This window comes from Monopterus albus, unplaced genomic scaffold (assembly GCF_001952655.1).
Source record: "Monopterus albus unplaced genomic scaffold, M_albus_1.0 scaffold4.1, whole genome shotgun sequence".
Classification (NCBI taxonomy): domain Eukaryota; kingdom Metazoa; phylum Chordata; class Actinopteri; order Synbranchiformes; family Synbranchidae; genus Monopterus; species Monopterus albus.
Window position 1 is genome coordinate 6,231,628 of NW_018127884.1, and position 22,953 is coordinate 6,254,580.

Below are 22,953 nucleotides of genomic sequence, written 5' to 3' on the forward strand. Positions count from 1 at the left end.
GGGAAAAATGTCAGAAAAAGGCTGAAGTTTGGTCCCTGAGGCAGAGGGCGAGATAAGAGATTTGGCCCTCTATCTCACCTTTTTGAGGGAATCTGGGTATCATAAAGTGATCTTTAAATTTCAGTCAAAATTACATTAATATTTAGATACCCTGTTAAGGACTGTGTGAGAGAAAAAACAAATGACCTAAAAATGTGTGCGTGCTACAAAGCACATTTAAAGTTGTATATTCACAGCTGAAACTAATTGAAAGACGACGGATGTGAGATTAAGGCACTGAAGGCATACTGTCATGATGACTACTACCATGTAAACTATCAATATGAAAATAAGGAGATGGTCTATAGTACAGTAAATCCCCCAGTGAACTCGTCTAAAGGGGATCATATTTCTTTCACCTCTCCTTCTCATGTTTCAGTGACACTCTGTAAAACGAATGAATGAGAATGTCAGGTTCACAAGGGCAAGCATATCTAAGGGCATGAGAAAGAAAGGCAGCTGCCTAAACTAAAGAGGTGATATACCAAACATTCATAGCAGTGGACAGAGGCAATATGTGAAATTTACTGCTCATCATTGTGTGTTGTTAAATCATTAAAATGTTCTGTTTAATTAATGAATTAGCAATCAACACCAAGATGAATTGAAACTGATTCCACATGGAAGAAATTGCTCTGAAATATACGAGGTGATTCTGTCTGCAACTATGGGCATTTCTGAGAGCAAGTGAGGCAAAATGGAGCTCACCAAGTGCAGGGGCTAGAGTGGCCATGTTGGGATCCAGGTGAAAGCTCCCCATCAGGAACTGCGCCTCAGCTCCAGTTGGGTCTATCTTGAGGCCTGGTGGAAGGCTCATATTCTGGGTCAGATAATACTGGTAGAGCTCAGCCTCAGAGGGTGAAGGCATGGCTCCCAAACCAAGTCGGCCATGCTGCATCTGGGTCACATTCTGCTGGAGTAGCATCATGTTGTGCATGTGCTTCTCGCTGGTCATGTGGATGCGCAGGTTCCGTGCCACATTGGTCTCATAATCACATACCTCACACCGCCAAGTAGGTTTGCTCTTCGGTTTGGTTGGGGAGGGGGTCCCACACGGTCCGGCCATATGGGTGGAGGACTGCGTAGGATGGTGATGGGAAGGATGATGGCTACTGGCCTGGGTCACTGAGGGGACAGCCACCACCCCCCCTGGGGTGTGCCCAAACACTTGTTCCTGTGCAGAAGCAATAGAACCTCCATTCTGTAGTGTCTGCATGTTGTTCAGATGCTTGTCTGACTGCATGTGGATGCTTAGGTTGCCCTTTGTGGTGGTGGAGTAGTTACACACCTAGAAAAGATAAGACATTTTCTCCTGAAGTGCCATTAATGCAATTGCCAAAATCAGTTGGTATCTTACATAATTTTACATTTCTCAACAAATCAACCAAAAAAAAAAAAAAAAAAAAAAAAAAAAAAAGCAAAACTTTTCTGCAACCCTTAATGTCATCACATTTTTTGCTACATACCTCACACCGAAAGGGCTTGTATCCACAGGTATAGCTTTCGCCACGCGCCAGACGAGGGTGGGTTTGACCACTGCTGCAGTATACACATGAGCCTCCAGAGTCTGGGTGCTTCTCTTTCATATGGGCTTCTAATGTCTGCTGGTACTTGTAATGCCAGTTGCATTTGGGACACTTCAGTGTTTTGCACGAGTTGCGTGAATGCATCATGGTCATGTGACCACCCAAGGAGCGTGAGGAACCCAAAACTGTGTCACATTTAGGGCATTCTACCCCACTTCCTCCACTGCCACCAGCCCCATGGTTCTGTGAACACTCACCCATCCCTGTTATGTCACAAGAGCCCCCTGGGAGAGGGTGGGAGTGGCCATGAGATGAAGGGTGGAGGTGATGATGATGGTGATGCATGTGGTGATGGTGCAGAAGGGCTCCGTTTTCCTCCTCTCCCTCTGCTGAGCAATCATTTGGTTCTGGAGCTGTGGCACTATCTCGATTGGCACTTTCATCTGCAGCAGCACTGGAGGACAGAGGTGAGGAGGATGTGCCAGCAGTGTCATCCTCGTTCCTTCTGATGGCAGCTGCCGCCATTGCCATGGGAGCAGTGGGCCCCTGGCAGTTAAAGCTCAGAGGGAGCTCTGAGGTTCTCCCCCCACCATCTGCAGCTGAACCCCCTTCCTTGACAGAGGAGGAAGTGGAAGCAGGGGCTTTGCTGTTGAGTGTGGAACTGACTGCAGAGGTGCAGGCAGAAGGCTGGAGAGCGCTACTAGGCATTAATAAAGTAGATTTGGAAATGCTTTGGTTTGAGACAGCTGGTTCCCCCGCTTCACCCTCGCCGCTGCTACTGTTACCACCACAGGACACTACAGTGCTTTCTGCCTCTACCTCATCTTCCTCCTCCCCTAATAACAGTTCCTCTTCTTCTTCCGAGCCCCCCATTTGGCTGGATAGGTGAATCTTGTTTTCATGTTCTCGAGTGTCCCCATCCTCTCCCTTGCATGCCAGCTCTTTCCCAGCAGGCTCCTCTGTTCTCCCTCCCTGTTTGGGCAGGGCACTGGAGTCTTTGGCAGAGCCTGGGGATGAGGTAAGAGTGGATGCTTTGGGAATGCTCAGCCCTCCAAGAGAGAGGACTGAGCGTAGAGGGGTTTGTTGCTGCTGTTGCTGGAGGCCAGAGTCAGAGTCTTTGTTCAGGAGGGTCTCGCTGCCCCCGCTGCTGCTTCCAGGCTCCAGATGGACACCACTAAATGTGCCATAGAAGCTCTGGCCAGAGTTAATGGGGAGCAGGGTAGGTGGCAGAGGAGTGCTCTTATTTTTTGGTTCCAGGAAACTGATGAGGGGCTCTTTGTCCTTCCCAATACCCTGGATAATGGCAGATGCATGCTTGTCCCCTAGCAGCCGCCTCTCGTCCTCACACAGTGTCATGCGGTGATCATGGACGGCATGAGTGGCAAAGGAACGCGCATAGCCAAAGGACAGCTTGCAGAGAAAACACATGAGAATGGGTTTACCCTTGCCATATAGGGCTAGCCCATCAAATTTGGAGAAATCCACGTTGTTGGGAACATCTTTGGATACACAGGACTTCTTGGCAGACCCATCGCTGTTCAGGTAATCCTTGTTGCTTTTGTGCCGCACATCAAAAACACGGAAACTGTGCAGGACAGGGCTCAAGCCTGCCATGGTTGAGGTATTGGGGAAACCTTGGTCTGAATTGCCAAACCACTTCCCAAAGGATGAGGCTATGTGGAACGTGTTGATGATCTGAGGATAGACCGAAGATGAAGTCCCAGCAGGTTCCCCCGGTTTTCCCCCACTGGTGATAGAGTTTGTAGGGAGCAGGCCAGGTACCATGCCCCCACCACTTTGGATCAACTGACTGAGGCTCTCAACAATGTAGGCCGAGCCATCTGGCTGGTAGACTATCTCTCCAGCCAGGTTCTCCACATCACTGCTATCATCTTCCTCTTCTTCGTCCCCTTCCTCACTCCCACTTTCAGGTGCTCCCTGTTGTCGTATGGGCTGATGACGCAAAAGAGTGGGCATGGCCCCTCCCCCTGCAGCCATCGGCATCCCAGGAAAAGGTTGAAGACTTGGGAAACAGCTGTCAATCTCCATTTCATCTAAGTCCTCAGATTCTTCCTCTTCTCCACAGCTCACTCCCTCTTTCTCTTCTTCCTCAAGACCCTCTCTTTTGGGATGCAGCTGGCCTGTGGCAGAGCTATCACAGTGGGCCTGGGGTGATGTCTGCTTTAGCTGCTGCTGCTGGGACTGTAGCTCTCTCACCTCGTCATGAGGTGCACTGGGGATTTGGGACTGAGAAGGATAGGGAGCAGAGAGAGACAGGGAGTCTAGAGATTTGGCCTTGTTAGTGCAAGGAACCTGTGAGCTAGAGTGATCGGTCCAAGGCTGTGGTAGTTGCTGCTGCTGGGAGGAGCTGAGCCCATCGTCTGTCCCAGAAACCACGGGAGACTCACAGCTGTCCATGCTGATGCCTACATGAGGCGTTCATCGCATCCAGGCCTGAAAAGACACAAATTGGGAAAGATTTATAAAGTTATTACTGTAAATGCAATGTTTTCATTAAACATATCTGCATATACTGTACATAAGCACACACAACTCACTTATCATGCTAACATTGAAAACAAATGTCTAAAAATGTCTTAAATATTACTAAGCCTATTAAGAAAAGGCCAGATACAGAAAATATGAAAGGCACTATATGTATAGGAACCTTAAATGAAGAAAATCAAATGTATGGTGCAGTGGGTGAAAGACGAAAGTCTGAGATATAATTGGAAAACTGACAGCAAGCTCATTACTTTAGATTAGGTACTTAAACACAATACCTGAGACAAGCACTAATAAGCCGTACATGATTCATCTTCCTGCCATATCAGGAAGGTACCATCTGTTATCTTCACCTTCCAAACAACAGCCCTAATCTTATATTCTGCAAATCCTACATCCGTTTTTAATTAACTTGCACTCAGAAAAAAAGGAGAAACAGGCTAACTTAATGGATCAAATAGATTTCTTGTGAGATAATTAGACACAGAGAAGCCACCCATCAGCACATTGTACATTTACATAAACAGAAGAAAGAGAAGAAACTTAATCTAAAAAAGCAATTCCTAACAGTATCACCATTATCACTCCATCTTCAAGTTGTGCACACATATGAAGAATATAATACATCTGCATTATTGAGATAGATGTGTATGAACTCTAACAAGAGCAATAAAAGGAAGTATTTTCTATGAGCCCAAAATACATGAGCTGGGTATGGACTTTACTGCAGCTGTGTTTAGATCTTGCATCCAATAACCTCTACGCTCAGCCTGGTTTCAAACACTGCAGCCATCTTCCGCCTCTGAAATAATAAATGGGAATTGAGCTTTCAGGAGCTGGCCATGCCCCGAGCATCTGAGAGGCCCAACACAGGCTGCAATTTAGAGCACAGAAGAGATAAAATGATAGCGCAAGATACTGCTGAGCTAATAATTTTATTAAAGGGATGCAGCCAACATTGATTAAAGGGGGCAATCGGGCTGAAACCAATAACTCTGGGCTGCCCTTTAACCCACCAGTACTGAATATTACATGAGCAAAGTTTCCTGGCACCAAGCTCACAGCCATGTCCCAGTTGATTAGCACATTCAGTGCTTGCACTTGATTTATTTACTTATTTACTTAGGGATGCAAATTTCAGCTGTGATCAGAATGGATTCTACCTCTGCACCCTAACATATTAACCACTGAGGGAGAGGAGAGATTGATAATGTCTGTCTGACTCGTCATGAATGTCTGATGAAGCTCACCTCCCACACGACATACCTTGAGACCTCTTGAGCCTAAATGCAATTGAATTACAAAAATAACGGACTCCCATTTTGAAGATGTGCATTTGTGTTTGGGCTTTGGAGTGAACAATAACATTCTAGAAGAGCACATTTTTGGGAAAGGTAACAAAAAAAAAAAGAAACACTAAGATAATAAAGCAATGACTGATTACAGAAATTTAAATATGGCAAAGCTCATAGAGCCATTACTGGCATAAATACCTCAGGACAGAAATTATCTGTTGGTATGGTCCACCTGATTGTTTTGTTTGTACACTTGCACCCCCCACCCCTGACCCTTGGACCCTTAGTTTGCATACAAAAAAGATATCAAGACAGGCAGGCTTATTAACAAGATTGCTTTATACAGCCAGACATGATTTAGAGATGGCTGCCATATTGAGTGAGGGGATACTAGCCCTACTGGTCTGTATTTATTATCTGCTCCATTAATAAGCGGCTATGAGCTCAACAGCCATTTCACACAAATGGACTGAGGGCAGCGAGAGTAATGCAAGAAAAAAAATTATGCCATATGTAAACCAGTGATTCCTCAAACTAAAAGCATGTGGATAAACTGCACAAAATGAAAGGAAAAAAGCAGAAAATGAGGCTTGTGTAAAAGAACTGCCTTTTAGGAAAACGTCTCTGTATCTCCTGTCTGTACATGGGGAGTTTCACACCTTGTTCCTGTAATCTCATCTATCAGCCTCTCCTTCAGTCACTGCCTGTCTTAACCAGACCTGGGGACCATGGGCCTCTATTAGTTGACAATGACCTCTAAAGTTCTCTACTCTCATCTTTTCCTTGATGAGTATAAACTGTTTGGTTACAGTGTACTGTACTAAGGTTATGTACCCATCCATTCCCATTACTGCTGTAAGATACCTGAAGCAATTAACAGTAGACAGGAAAACACGATGACTCTTGATCAGTGCTGGAGCTTTGTGCCAGCTTGGTGTGTCCACTGCTTACAGAAAACAGGATTGCCCTTTAAAATCAAGATGGTGTAATTCAATAACCTGCAGTGGTTACTGATGAGCAATGGGATTGTCTGGAGTCGGCAAGTCGCAGATGGGCCAACTGATATAACGCTGTTTGTCTCTCAGAGGTCTGCCTGGCTCAGTGACACCTGTTTAAAGCAGGAAAAGCTTTAATCTCTGGGAGGCACTAAACAAGTCCAGGAGACAGACAAAGAGACGTGGTCGAAGAGGAGGGGAAGTGAAGGAAGCCGGTGTCTCTGTGTGCTCACAGTATTAGTTACTACAACCCACTTAAGGTAACTACCACTGAGTGATGTTACTGTATACGCTATTATACATATTATACAGTATACTGTGATATATAAAAAGTTGTAATTTTCTTTTCCATACTGGCACTAATGCAGTTTACACAAATGAGCCTGCTAGGTCCTGTGCCCTTGTGTTGTATTATAATTCGAAATGTGGGCCCACTGAATTGACAATAAAAAGACTGCATTTAGCCAAAACAAGCCTTAGCTAACAATAGTAGATAATCAGAGAGAATAAAAGGCCTGATTCCTGTGCTGATCTGAGGGAAAGGCTGCAGATGCACAGATCCTGACCGTAGAACTCACACTCCTGCTGCCACCTGCCTTCAAAGGCTTTTTGCTAGGGTCTCCCTGCTCCGTCTTTCACTCTCCACCGACAAAAATAAATAAATAAATAAACAAAAAGTCGGAACCCACTCCATCCCACCACCTTAACAAAGCTGATAAGGCTGAACCTTGTGAAAAGCCTCAGTTCTAATCAACACTGTCAGACAGTGAGTCTGGGTGTCATTTGGTAGGGATGGAAAATGAGATAAGTTTAAAGTTATGGGTCCTTTCATTAGGTGGGGATTTACCAGCCAACTGAGGGAGGAATTAAAGGCTAAGGAAGCATCTGATTATAAGCATGCCTGATCACCTGCCTGAAGGCCGGGCCTTGCCTCCAGAGGACCCTGCTCTCCAGGGTTTCCTGAGGGAATTAACTCTCACTTAGCTCTAGCTGTGAATACTGCTAGGCTATGGGCATAATGCAGCCTCAGCCCTTACTCCTATCTGCATGCAGCAGCAGGGGAACACCTCTTTAAAATAGAAAACCAGTTCCTTAATACACCTTGAGGACCCCCAACAATACACCAGATCTTATTTTCAATTGTTCCTCAGTGATGTTGCCTGTCTGTGTCTGGTCTCTGAGCCATCAGAGCCTGGCCAGCCACCGCAGGGTAAGGGGCGCTTATTGGAAAATCAATGGCGTGAACACTAAGCAAGTTACAGGAAGATGTGGGAAGGAAGGGTTCTTATTGATAAAGCAGGGGAAGGCCTTTGATGTTGCACTAGGGACATGCTCATTGATGGGGGAAACCATTGTAGTCCTCAGGCAGAGTGAAGCACAGGTTTATCTCCTAGGTTTGTTCCAATTAATCACCAATAAAGGAATGCATGCATTGCACTCTTTAACATAAGTCCATTTTAATGCTTGACATGGCTTATTAAATTCTGGTTTTAACACAGGGATTTTACTTCTAAGACGCCATTGCAAGTATATATATCTCTGTTTTTTCTACCATACTGAATATTCTCTACCATAACTAATTGTACCTTCTGCTTAATTCAAAGACCTGATACTCAACTAAAGTGTAACTATGCTACATGTGAATGTGTAAGGCTGGTCCTAAACTGCCAGACTTCTGTCTGAGGAATATTTATTATACAGAATTGGGAATAAACAAATGTCTTTTAAAAAAACTATACACTAACAAGTTACTTTTTAATTGTAATTACCATTTTATGAAACCACAAATGACAATAGTTTGAGTAGTTTGAAAGGACATTTGCATATCATCTTTTAATGTCCAAGGCTTCTGTCACTTTATCATGGAATTGTGTGTCAAAAACATTTGTCTACCAATGCCATAGACAATATACTATTATAATTGTATTAATTAAATAAAGTTCTTGTTGATCCCCAACACTGTAGATCAAACACTTAACCACATATAGCATTGTTGTTTATTGAAAAGTGTAAATATTGTGTCCACTATTTTGCTAATGCAGACATAAGGGTGCTCCAGTATCGCTCCAACTGCAGGAGGCAAAAAGTCACCTCAGGTCGATGGCACTCAGCCTGTAAACACGGCTTCCCGTAAAATCAATGATCTTCAGTTGGAGCTATCAGTCTGTGGAACAGAAATAGCCATGGCTGTGTTGAGTCTGAGGCGGGGAAGAACAGTGCTGTGTGTTTACTTGTGTGTGAGTAGAGGGGGCCGGTCACTGGCATGTCTGGAGTATTTCTCAGAGATAGCACTGAGGCATGCAGCTTCTGTCATGTTACAGCTAGTGAAAACCTAGAGGCTCTGGGTGCTTAAACAGACAAGACTGCAACTTACAGATTTTATTAATGTTTTTGTTTGTATACAAACCAGTGTTGTAACATATCACTTAAAGCTAAAACAATACTTGTTGATTAAATATGAGTAAACTCAAATACCCAGGAGGCAATGTGGTGATCGTTTTAGTTTCACAGGACTCAATTTTAGTAACCATTTCGCACTAGTAAAACTGGCGGCAAAGGATAAATTGATTTGTTTGTAGTATCAATTGTCTCCTTTGTTAATAGACTTGAAATAGAACCTTGAAAATGATTTTACCCTTTACACCATCATTCTGATAATCCATTCCATATTGCAGAACGGATTTAAAGTGATTTAAGACAAAGCAGTGAAATCGCAGTGCATAACTGTTACTCATCCAATAACCTCAGTCTGATAAGTGATCCAACTAGAGCTCAGCGAACTTCCAAAACCCTCCGGAAGGGATTTACACATAGCACGAGAGTGATTTCTCAGTTTTGGTGGGTGTGATAAAAACAGTGTGCTGGTGTAATTAGAAGTAGTTAATTAGCTGTGGGTTAATTACTGGGTTCTGAAGAGTGTTGGTGAAAGACCTGGTGGGGTGGCAAAGCAAAGGCAAGCAGCGAACACACAGCAGGAAGCTCCCAGTCTCCCGCCAATTAGCAACCAGCATGGGGGGGCTTCAAGCAAGGCTCATATCATTTTATTCAAACCTCAATACAGGGAAAGCAATAAATCAAGAGTATATATAATAAAGAGCAGACAAACTGCATCTGATTTAAATATGCAAACTATTAGTGACTGTTTAAAAAAACATTTGCAAAAATGTTGCAGTGAAATTTTGAAGGGTAATGCTAAAAATAAATGACACCCAGGTTCCAGAAGAGATGCAACTTCTTATTACAGGAACCACAAGCTAGTTTTCTTCATTTACAAACCAAACTCAGAGAATGCACTGTATTATTTTCTTGTTAGGTCCCATGTGGTTTGTTTAGAAAGCTTTGTAATTTATAAGGGCATAAATTATCCTCAAATTAAGGTGTTGATGTATAATCAGAAAAGGGCTATAGGGCACAAACTAATGCTCACCCCCAGGCAGCACAGTGCACAGAGCAAAGTGGGTATACACTCAGTAGGGTGGCAATAAAATTGCAAGAGATAGAGAGAGAAAGAGAAAACTTCTACTTTTAGCTGTGTCTTTTTAAATACTTATCAGATTAGTAAGATACCTCCCCCCTTCTCAATCTTAGACCAACAGACACTTAATACTGAGCATGCAGTGCTGACTTTCCAATAGTGTGGAATACAGAAAGGTGCAAAGGACACACTTGATATTTTGTACACTGGTGTGTCTGGCACTAATCGTTCAGAACACACTGATCATCATCCTTAAGATTTCTAAATGTAAAGCCTGTAGAAATTTTCATTAACAAATCTAAATGTAAACATTTAGAAATTCCACAAAGATGTGTAAATGCATTGTATGTGTACAGTAACTGTTTGTGTAGTGTTTGTAGATTACTAAGGAAGAAAGAGAGAGAAAGAGAAACTGAGATTGAGATGTGGAGCTGGAGAAAAAGTGAAATAGTTAAAAACATGTATTCAGTGAAAGGTCAGGGACAACGGGGAAATGTGCTGATCAGTCCTTGAGCCCTAGGACTGTCATTTCTACTAATTATCAAATCTTCCCCTATTTATATCTGCGGGAAGCAGCCATTCTCTCAAGAGAGGATGGAAGTGAAATCTGCTAACTACAGTGCTTTCAGAGCTTTTGTTTGCACTCACTTCATTTAATTTGTTCTATAGTAACAGGATGAGGGTAGTAGATGGGGGTTAAGACAACCAATGACCACAGTTGTTGTTATGAAAATAAAGGACAGAACACTGCGTACAGAAAACTGCAAGGCGGAGAACAATGTAAAACACAATCACTTCACTTTTTGGTGGTGGAAAATTCATTTGTGTTAATCTAGAAAACTGTTGCCTAAAAGGCAAGATCACATGGTGCCACACACACACACTTTCCCGCAGCGTTGCAGTTAAGGCAAGCCAACCACAAACACAGTTGTTAAAATGATCAATACCATTGAAATATTAAACCTTAAGAAACCGCATTATTGATTGGGAGCCCAATGATAAAATGGTTTATTATCACAATTGTGGGGTTTTATGTAAATGTTTTGGAGAGGCCAATCAGTTGTCCATCCACTGTAGGCTGTGGCTACATTTGACCCCACACCCCATCCCAACAACACACACGCCCCACAACCCACACACCACTCAGCTCTGCTTCCTTACCATGCTATCCAAAACCAGAGGAACCGGAGGGCTAGGGGTGAACAGGGATGTCATTACCACTATTTCTACTTCCATTAAGGATAGCTGACACTGATCACTATACCAAGCCACTGCTGACAGAGAAACAGGAGAAAGAGGATCTAGACCCCAGAACAACTTGGTAGCTCTGGCATGTGGTATAAGGGATTTCCAGCAGGCATGACAGCAAACATGAGCATACAGTGGAGCAGGATGGAGGCTCCATGCAGGGATCATGCCCTGACAGACAGATAGGAGACATGGATAACATGTGTATAATCCTGGGCCTTTCTGTGTAATCTGGAAACCAAATACCTTAGTAATGACCCAGTTGTGCACCTGGTAAAACACAAGGCTCACGGGCACCTGGAATTTCGACAAATATACACTGAAGAGCATTCTTAAAGAGACACGCTCCTTCAGCAAAATGCTAAAGAGAATGTTAGAAGACACCTTTCCAAATTTAAAAAAAAAAAAACAACTGTCTACTGGACAACAATGCAAACAGAAGACAGCAGATGAAACTCTAAAATATCAACAATTAGGTGGTTATATTAGGACAGTGTTTGGGGTGTATGCAGTAGATACAGGGGTGGCCAATTCCAGGCCTCGAGGGCCACTGTCCTGCTTGTTTTCCAACTATTCCTGCCTGCCCTGCTGCTGATTACCTGGCTCAGGTGTGTTCAGCCAGTTGAAAGCTGGAAGATACCATCTTAGATGAAAGTGGAGTGAGGAAAGATAAAGTGAATTGGTATCTTCCAGCTTCTGACTGGCTGAACACACCTGAGCCAGGTAATCAGCAGCAGGTCAGGCATGGATAGTTGGAAAACAAGCAGGACAGCGGCCCTCGAGGACTGGAATTGGCCACCCTTGCAGTAGAATGAGGGGATGTGTTAAACGGCTATGTGGTGCCCCAAGCCTGAAGGTTAGGCCCAGAGTTGGTTAAGTGTCTAAACCTGAGTAGGGTGATAAGATCCCTCTTAGAAGGCATGTGAAGGCCAAATAACCAGGAAGCCTGAGTCATGTGGGTGAAAGCTGTCTAGGGTGAGAGCAGAGATGAGGAAAGTCATACAGTGTTAAGTGTGGAAAATGGAAACGTACTATCTCTTTTACACACCTCATACTGAGGAGTGGTGCAGTCCCACAAACATGTGCTTATGTCCACCCTCCCTAGCATGTGTGCAAGCCCATATCCAGACATCTACACACACACACACACACACACACACACAACATGCACATGGAGCGAGGATTAAACAGTGGCCCAGTGAAACCGTTCTGTGGAAATTATTTCTGTGCAGAAAAAGGCATGAAAGCCAGTGGTGACCTGGCCTCTAATTCTAGAGTAGGATATCCTGGATAAATAATTAGAGGGTTCTTTTGAAGACCTTGCACAGCTGAACCATTCACTCTCCACTTTACATTTGCTAAAGTCATTAATGACAAAGATTTAAAAGGGAAAAGCGAAAATCTTTCTGGTACACAAATACTTTTTTATGAGGTCTGGCTGAAATTCCTCTCTGCTTAGCTGAAGCCCTTATCCCGGGAAAGAACTGCACCCGTTTTAAACAATAAACCTCAGGGGAAAAGTGTTTTCTATTGCCCCTTCCCCTACTGAATTATTAGAGTTAATAAAGTTAAAAGAATAATGCGTCCTGTGTTTAAGAAGAGGAAGTGAGCAAGAAATGTTGGGACACTGGATGTCAAAAGAAACAGGAAAAGCAAAGCAAAGGCAATAGTTTCAAACTGTGAAAACAAAAACCATTTCATACTGACAGAGCAGATGTTATAGCAGCCCTGCTACGAATATTAAAAGGATCACCTTAATGGACATCACTGACTTCTTCTTATTATTATTCTTGAGTCACAGCAGCATACATCTCCAGTTATTGCTCACACTTAGTCACAGCATGTGCCAATTCTACAATGAGCTGTGTGGCCATTCTGGCTCATTCACTGGAAATAAACAGGAGGGAACTTGACAGGTGGAATTACATTCAAATTGATCTCATTCCCAATTAAGGAAAATACACTGATCACAATGTATTTTAGATCCAACTGCATACAACTGGAACATCTTTGAGTATTTCACTGAGACAACAAAATATGCTAAGGTGTCTTCAGGAAAACAATCCCACTCAGCACTAGTTTACATGCCAATGGGATGCCTAATCTTTACACTGGCAGTTTATTAACAGAACACTCATAAATCAGATCTTGATCCAATCATCATCTTAAAAGGGAAGCACAGCTTGCCCCACAGTTTATAAGGACAAATTACAAGGCAAACCTTGAAAGGTGATGTGCAATCCTTCTGAGCAGAGCGGTGATGAGGATCTGTCAACACAGGACAAGGGAAGAAAAACAAAAAACAACAACTTGCTAAGAGTATAACAAGGTGGCCTGAAGGGCAATGCTGAAAGACACCTCAGCACTTGAAGTGTGCAAGGAACATCAAACAGCATGTCTGTAGCTGCACTGAGCACTAACAGAGCCCACCACAGTGTTCAGAGACCACTGTGTGAAGGAAAACGCTACAGTTTAGTAGGAAATTAAGAGGTAAATGTGACTTCTGCAGTAGTAATCACAGTGTTCATATGCACTAAATCCGAGTTCTGTTCCGAGCCACAGACCTCCAGGGAGGCCTGTCTGTCCAACTTGAGGGAAAGCTGCTGCCATCAAACCAGAAAATGGAAAAAAACCTTCCAAAATGCAATTGCAAATAATGAAGCAGTTCCTATTTAGATGTCTACCCCTGAGCTGTATAGCTAGAAGATGTGTGTGTGTGTGTATGTGGTGTAGAGAGAGATGAGGCATGACTGGCAAGCACAGCTCTCCGTGAGAAACACCACAGAAGGAGAGCGAGGGGCAGAGCTGAGCCATCTTTACTGCAGTAGCTGAAAGAAAATCAACAAATACATAGCCATTAAAGCTGCTGCCAGCTCAGTGCAAGCACTAAAACTTGGCATTGTGGTGTCTGCAAGTGTCCAGGTACTTTGATCTGGGGAGGCCAATGCCCACAGGCTGGAAACAGTAAAAACGTGGGTAGGGAAAAAAAAAAAAAAAAAAAAAAAAAAAAATCACAGAGGAAACAGACAAATGAAAGCTCAAGAAAAGAAAAAACTGGGATGATATTTTAAGAAATGTAGAGAGTATATATGAATTCCTCTTCTTCCTCTCCTCTCTATTGGCGTGATCTGAGTGTTATGACAGCTACAGTGCTGTGGAGCTATATTTGAGAAACACCAGTCTCCTGCCCCTCATGTCCACACACACACACACACACACACACACACACACAGCAGCCCTTGTTCATCCTTAATGAAATGGCCACATGCCTCCCTTCATCCTAGAGCTGCTTGTACACTGTAGCACCTGGTAGATATAAATCAGTCCTTCTGAGCTGTATTTGGGAAGTGAGCCATTAAGCATGACATGGCTTGTCAAAGTTCAGATCACACCAACCGCAACATCTAGTTGAACCGCTGCAGACCAGACCTAAAACCAAGTAGCAGGCCTACCAGCAGCCTCTTATCTTCTGTCTCCCAATTCTGCATGACATGGCTGCTGCATCTGGACCCCAGCTGGGAAGCCTGCTGAGCACAGCGCAGCACAACTGAGGCTAGGTGTGGGAACACGGAAGCACCCGCAACTACACAAAAGGCTCGGTGATCAACGGCCACAAAAGAGTAAAGATTTAAATGAGTGCTGTTTGCTGCCATTTATCTTTGGGCTGTCCTTTCTGTCAGCTGGTGGGGTGCGTGGGTATTATTATAGTTTGTATATGGTGTAAGGTTCTATTTCTGAGCAACAAGATAAAAGTAGCCAAGTGCAAATGTCTTTCGTAAGTGTACTGTATGCATTAAATGTGTGTGTGTGTGTATTTGTGAGTGGAATTTCAGTCACATGAGCCAGAGGTCTAAAGGTCAAACACTGCAAGAGAACCCACACATTCCTCTAAGGATAGGCACACATCTTGAGTACATGAGCAAGTGTAGGTTTTGCATCCTTTGGATGCATGCATATGTAAGCATATTAAACTAAAGCTCCAGTTCTCCACCCTTCTTCCAGTCTACCCCTGAATCTTATACTTGAATATGAAATATCTTCTCACTTCGAACATTGTCTGAGGTGAGTCCCCAGAATGAAACAACACAAATGAGAAAAAAAAAGAGAAACATACTATAAAAAGGGGAGTGAGGATAAATAACTATCTGCTGGGGATTTGGTCATGCGCTTGGTATGATGTCTTGCTCATCTTAGCTAGAAGAAATAATGGAAAGCTGAGGTAAAATGGAGGGGGGTGAGTGTAAGAGAGAAAACTACAGAGGAAGACAAAGGTTAAAAAAAACATGAGGGGACAGTGCAGCAGCTTGACCCTACCATAATTTACATTGCTGGGTAACTACCTTCAGGATCATGGGCTGAGCCTCAATGACAGATGCCTCTTGCAGGGAAAAAACAAGCATATAAAGAGGACTACAGCATTACCTTTATGATATACAGCACTAGTTGCTTTAATCTGTCAGAGGACCATGTGTCAAAGGCATAAAACAGCTATGTGTACTGTATAGGATAAAGAACTTCAAGGGTATCACTTGCAGAGGTGAGTCAAGTAACAGAGGAGGTGATTTCGAATAAAGAAAAAAGGACCAGAATAGGATTTGGATGTTTACCTTTCCTCTGTGCACCCATTTACACACATAATTATGCATATGCACATAAAGCACATTATTACATCATAATTTAGGATTTCAGAGGCAGATTATATGAGTGACCACAAACAGAAAACATGTCGCTGCAGACAAATAAAAACACATTTAAATAATATACACATAACATTAATGCCCCAACAAAAAACAAAATCTATGAGATGATCTTTTTTAAATGGGAAATAAACTTCACTCAGCTGCAGTAGATTCAGCACTGCCTAGTGGTCCTTGTGAACTGCAAATCTAATACACATTTAATTAATGATGTCATTGTTTTGACATTGAAAGAGCATGTCAGAAAACAAGATAAACACGCTCTAGCTCGGGGAAGAGTGTTAATACAATACTAGAAGAAACAGAAAGCTGAATCTTAACCCTAGGCCCTCCATTCAATCCCCGTACAATGTGAGAATATTTTGCACACAACACCCAGCTGCTGGCTCTGTATCACGCTGTGTGTGTGAACACACACACACACACACACACACACACACACACAGGTGTGTGTTTCTGCATGTGAGACTAAACAGCAGCCAGATACAGTGGTATATTGTGAATGAGTTTCTTACTATGGTGCGGTTGGTTTTCCACTGAGGCTGCGTTGCCAGTGTACTGGGCATTGCTAACAGTCTTTACATACATGTATGTCAACTAGAACTGGGACTGAAGCCATAAGGCTGGGAGAATACACATACAACATACACTGTAACACACAGAGACACACACCAACTCCAACATATACCACGGATAGAAACAAAGCATAGAAAACATAAAACAATGTGTGCATGAGCAAACTTGCTGATCCACATTTATGATCACCACCTTGCACACACAGACAGAAAAAACAACATGATGCTAGCAAGGAGGTGAGAATTAGAGCAGGGCCAACTGGCTCACCCTGAAAGTTCAAGTTGAGTGCCACTACAAATTATAAGTTGACAGCTTAAATTATCCCCGGTATGTTTCTTACAATGTATGTGCTTGTTGGAGATTGCTAAGACACTGCCTCCAGACAGCTGTTCTGGATGAGGCATCTACATGTCAAGCATTATCTCTTCCAAAAACAAAAAAAGAACAAGAGTATACAGTATAATCTCCCTTGAGTTACACTGACCAGCAAATGCCCCAGACCAACAACCTCTTTCATGTTGTCAGTGATAGGACCCTGCACCACAGCTCTAACAGATGCCCCTGTATTTTTTGGGGAGGGGGAGTGTAAAACGAGAGGGTGACTAATTGGTTCATAACCTGTAATTGGGGAGATGTAATTGGAGTGGACTCGCAGATGCCAGGTGCACCTTCAGAGAGGTGGGGCAGCGGTTTGCCCTTTGACTGGCTATAAAGGTGTGTGTGTGTGTGTGTGTGTGTAAGGGACATGGTAGCATTATATGCAAGGGAAAAACAACACTTTTTAGCAAGAGCCCCTAAAGAATATAGTTTAGGTGTGGCGTGTGCTTATTAGGTCCTGAAAACCACATGAAAGCCCATATACTGAAACCTGTCACAACACAGCACAGACACACCCAATGCAAACAGCCACACATACATAAAGCACACTCTCAAACAATATAAAACAATATGTACACAGTATACATTGGCTTCCTGTCCACTGATATATATGTTTTTCAGTCTAGGCCTGAGAAATCTGAAGCTCAACATTTTCTCATGGTTCACATGGCGGGTCAATGTGATCGATGTGCTCATGGCCCACCTAGCCAATACTACACCTCTTCCAATCAATGACATGGGGGCTGAGTGTTAATTGGGACATAGTAAGAGGAGGGTGGGTGATAGTGTGCTGTGCTTGCATAAGCATCAGAAATGCTGTACAAGGTCTTAATGAAAGCGATTTAATGTTGAAAGCATTTTTTTTTATCTCCTGGTTAAAAGATGTTTTTGTACAACCAAAACAAGTGGATGGCGTATGTGGAGGTGGTAGTACAGGGAGGGCGGGGTATTTGCAGGAACATCTGTTTGCCCTGACCGTCACTATATGATTATCAGTAATTAGCCATAACACCTGCAGTTGCATGGATGTTGTCATGCATTCCTCTCTTTGGGCAGGTATGCAGGGAGCACACATAAAACACACTATCTACCTCTCATCTCCTGCTGCCAGCCCCCTACCTTCTGCATGAGTCACAGACCAACAAATAAGCCTCTAGCATATACTATCTTTGAAACTCACACCACAAAATCAATTATTCTATTATAAGGCTGCACTTTGTGCTGCATTATAGGTAAGAATGATACAGCGCAGATACAGCGCAGCACCAAGTGCCAACTGGGGAAAGAGATGAAATTAGTAAAAGACTGACTATGGCCGGTGTTGACTGTTATACGTATATGAATGTTTCCTTTTCACAAAGTAATGCAACAAGAAGGTTTCCTAGCCACTGTGCTCAGTCATGAGGAGATACTTGCTATAAAGAAAAGAGGCCTTCGTATGCTGCTTGGAAGAGGAATACAGTATCCATTTCAAATAGAAAGCAAATCAACTCTTATCCCTCAGCAGCCATGCCTTCCATTTACTGGAGGAACAAGTGCCAAAGATGGCAATGAAAAAATAAATCTGCATTGTAAAGTAGGGAGATGTTTTTATTCACAGGTAATGCAGCACAGATTGTTAAAAATAAGACTGCAACATTCAATCATTTAAGTAAATTAAACAAAGGCAATGACTGCAAAGAGACAGTGTGAGTGGTAGGAGGAGAGGAATTACAGAATCAACTGTTTACCCAGCTTGTTTAGTACATGATTCTTGTTTCTGATGAGAGGTTGCAGATGACAACTACAGTGTAAAAGTATGTAGAGCACAGGAAAAACCTCCCTGACAGATATTGTATTCTGTCTGTCAGCTAAGTGGAAGTAAGGAGTGATGGTAGGGGAAACAGCCTCTATCAGAGTAAAGGCTGTTTCCCTTGTGTTGCCTGTTGTCTTGCCCTGTTTATACAGGGCACAAGGTTAGTCAACGTGGCATCCAGCCCAGAACGTTGCTGCAGAACATAAGGTACTGTGAGGTTCCACTTGCCCTATAAAAGTCCTACATGCAGAAAATCAAAAGCAGAATGTAATTCTTCTTTATAGCTTTTGTGAAATTATTTCAAAATAAATTTTAAAAACTTTTTTACAATGTAATGATGTATTAAAATTATCATTCCCCTTCACCGTGAGACATTTATCTGAACCATTAGCAGGAAGTGAGGACATCTGATAGAGATGTATTGATTTGCCACCATTTTAGTGTAATTTGGTAAAGACTAATTAACATTTTCCCTTGCTTTGCCCATCTTGCTGACACGATGAACACCAGTGGGTCAGAAAAAGGTCTAAAGTCAGGACTCAGTCCGAAAACAAGGTGCAAGACCCTGGTCCACCCCCAGCCTCTAAATTACCTAGGCTGACATGAGTGAGTGAGAGGAACAGGCCCACTTTAGCTCAGTACTCAGGCCAGTGGTTGAGCAGGTCAAGACCTCCCCATTTGGGAGCAGGTCAAAGCCACATAACTCTTTAGCTAAGGTGAGGGTCAGTATGATGCTCTGTCTGGCCAGGGTCAACCAGAGGTCTCTAGCCACTGAGGTTCATGGCAATACAATAAAGTAATCAATCTGGCCGCTGGAGCCTGGTCAATAATATACTCCCAGGCTGCACAGGGTCACCACCTGTTCCTTGGCCTCTCCTTGGACTATCCTGGCCTCCTGAAGCACCTAGGTCTTAGATTTCACTGTTTCACTGGGAGTGTAATCAAACCCTGGGTCTGGTCAGGCACTATGGCAATAAACCATGACAGACATTATGTACAGTAGACAGAAATTGGAAAAGCTGGACTTTTATTACTATAGCATGGGCTAATTCAGTCAACCTTGTTCAGTTAAACCAATTTCTAACAAATCTGGACTTTTTCCACACTGGGGAAAACCCACTAACTTCTTTTCAGGCAAATGGTAGCCACACTGTGTTATGATGTTTCAAATTAATTAACATATCCTTTATTAGAGTACAGTCTAAACAGGGACATAACTGGGACATGAAATTGACACCATTCACCAATATGAGCTCTATTCCCCTTGAGGAAGTGCAGACATGGATTTTCCCATCATATTTCTAGTGCACAGACAAAATGTCCACATACTGTACACTGTATAGAACCCACTGTATAGAACCCCTCTTTGTTCCTAATTTCTTTCAGGTTTTTGTGACACACATTACAAGCACTGTTTCTTTCCCTTCCCCTTTCTGTTCTTCCCTTGTTGTTCTCTCAGTCCCGCCATGAATGGAGGCAGACAGCATCCTCGGCGGCTGCCAGGATGAGGCCGCAGTTAATTCTTGGCTGCCCTCCCTCTCTGCTTAAAGTCAGGTATAGAGTTTCCAACAGCTCCAGCTGGCTGGATACAATGGAGATCTCAGTGCAGGGGCAGAGTTCCAAGCAGGTGAACTAACCTCTTTTCCTTTCCCTATAGCCCTTATCAGTCTTCCAACAGCAGTGACACTAACACCCCTACACCTCAGACTCCAACTGAGTTTACCCTGTTTTGATCAAATTCCTTCTGACACAACCCTTAAAGTCTCACACCCTTTCCTGGATGACAGTCAATGCACCCTGTCTCACAGAGAAACATAAAACTACAATGATAAGATCTGAAACAGAATCTAATGAGTTTTTGAAACAGTGCTGATTCATAGCACAAAACTGCTTCAATGAATTGCTGTACAAAAAAGAAAAAACAAAGTAGCACAATAATAAAAAATGTTTGTCTGAGCACATGCATATTTACAACATGAGCCCAGACAGGTATTTTGACACATTTTGCATCTCCATCTCCGTCCTTATTTCTTCCCCCTCCGCTCCTTTCTGCCAACAACATGTCATTAGGAAGCATAATCAGCATGCTATTTGCATACATCTGCTTTATTTTATTGATTGCTCCTCATTCGTTAAGATTCAGAGTATATAATTAATGACCAACCCCCTAGTGCCACACCCTGGGGACAGCTAATTCCACTGCATACCAAGGGGATTTAAGCAGAGGGCACAAGTGGGCTTGTCACAACGGGCACTGGGCCAGTATCAGTTCTGGTCTCCTCCCTCCCTCTGGCTGTCTTTGGTCCCAGCCAGCTCCTCTAACAAGGAGAGCCCTTCCCGTGCAGCGTTAACTAAAAGGACAATTATCTTGAGAACAATGATGCTTTTCACAGGGGTTGCACTGTCATTAATGTAGTAGATCTGGTTACAGCAGCCAGCTTAAGATAATGAAGGAATGCTATCTGTGGACTTTTATTGCTTCTTAATTAAGTAAGATTCATTTCAAAATGGGGACAAACAGTCACTTTTTGGAAGGAAGGTCGGTCATTTGCCCTTTAAATTGTGTTTAAATGTACTAATTAAGTGAATTATTTTCATATGACAAACTCTAGCACTTAGCTAACATTAGCTTCATGCTCACAAAAAACAGGATCTGTTCTATACCCTCTCTCTGTCAAATGACCAATCAAACAAAGCGATCTCATAAATAAACCTATGTAGAAATATATTTTGATATATTAAGTCCTTGAAGAAGCTTTAGAAAACAACAGCATTTTATAATGGCAGTCATGCCACAAGCGCTGTGGAGGAGGAGCACACCTTGCCTTTGTCGTCTGGCTGTGGTCACGATTCGTTTTGTGAAGCCTCAGTCACTACACAGGCCCTAAGCTCTTACTATCTAGCCCCCACTGTATCACCATCCTTCTCCAACATTAACAATGCATTCTGATTGGAAAGAGCTGACTGACAGACAAACTGAATGCTCTGGGAGCAGTTGCTCCAAAAAGACAGCTGAATCTTTCTTTCCAAGGAGCCTGCTGACCTTTTACACAGGAGAGGGCTGGTAGTCACCAGTCACTCAGCACTGACTGACAACATGAGGAAAACTGAATGAGAGAGGGAGTGTGTGTATGTATGTGTGTGTGTGTGTGTGTGTGTGTGTGTGTGTGCTTATGTGGCAGTGAGAGAGGGGGAAGTCAGACAGTTCTGACTGTGTAAGATCCTGCAGAATTCTCCACATCCTTGGCTGCTGTCTAAAACGGGCTTACATGTGCAGAGGTTAAGATGACACATAGACCTATTCAAAGCCATTGCATATCCTTTCTAATGATACATACTTAGGGCTGCCTCAGGAGTCAAAGACAATAGCTCCGGTTCACTGGTCTACACTGGCTTCTAAGGTCATGTATTTTTGGTATCTAAGGGGTGTGTGATGGTTCACGCGGGAGAGAGCAAATGTGTAAACACAGACACGCATAAGTGCAGGGATCTGGTTTGGCAAGAATATATGTCCTTACTTGCTGGGTATTGTGAAGGAGGGCACAGCTGTTGATTGTGATTAAAATGTAAACAAAAGCCGAGTTCAGAGAAAGGGCGAGTATGAGAGTTGATCAACACACGCACTCCTCCACACCTACTGAATAACTTTTTGTCTTCACACAGCCTACATGGCTAGGCAAAATTAAAAATCACATACCTGTATACGCCCAGTAATGGCAAGTGAAAACTATTAATCATTCTCTAGACTACAGTAGTTTTGTCTGCTATGCCATGCCCAGGAAATGAGAAAGGAAAACCTAGCAGAAACATTTGCAGAAACTTCAGTGATCCACTATAAAGCTCATTGAATCTATCAACTAAAAATGAGGATTTATCTCCTCCCTTTGGTGCCCATTTCTGGGGTCATCATGACCCCATCGTGACTGCTCTTCACATCAACAGCAGCGCTGCTTCTTCCATTTACTCTGCTTTTAGCCTCTCAACATGAAAAATGTACTGTTTTAAGTAATCCTTGTTTGTACTGACCATAATTGATTGGGTAATCCTGGTTTAACATGCACTAAAGCCAGTGCTTAAGAATCTATTAGGAGGGCTAGCAGCTTAAAGAGGCAGGATCTATCTAATGTTGAATACTAGATCTGAGTTTTTGTGCCTAGAGGTTGAAGCCATTTGATAACCCCTTCTATGCTGACACAGTTTAAGCCTCATCTCCTAGTCACGTGGTCGTTTCTGCCGTCATTTCTCCGTTTCTTTTTTCTTTCACTCACTTTATATACTGCTCGGTCTGGTGGCACAATAATGCATTCATGTACTGAGGTATTGCCAAGGTTTATACCCCACCAGAAAATCTCTTGACATTCTTCTTTCAACCTGGCAACACAGTTGTGGTGTTTAGACCAGCTTCACATAGAACCACAACCTAC

General features: G+C 43.0%; 1 protein-coding gene across 3 annotated transcripts in view; it reads right to left on the bottom strand.

The window, feature by feature from the left end:
• zfhx3b (zinc finger homeobox 3b) overlaps positions 1-22,953 on the bottom strand; it is a 232,069-nt gene that overhangs the window by 87,259 nt on the left and 121,857 nt on the right. For all 3 annotated transcript variants that reach the window (XM_020607491.1, XM_020607483.1, XM_020607500.1), the window contains 2 exons: positions 1,506-4,019; positions 748-1,327 (listed from right to left, as the gene is read on the bottom strand). In XM_020607491.1, coding sequence (XP_020463147.1) covers positions 748-1,327; positions 1,506-3,983 — 3,058 coding nt within the window. In that variant the 5' untranslated portion in view covers positions 3,984-4,019. The remainder of the gene's footprint in view (positions 1-747; positions 1,328-1,505; positions 4,020-22,953) is intronic.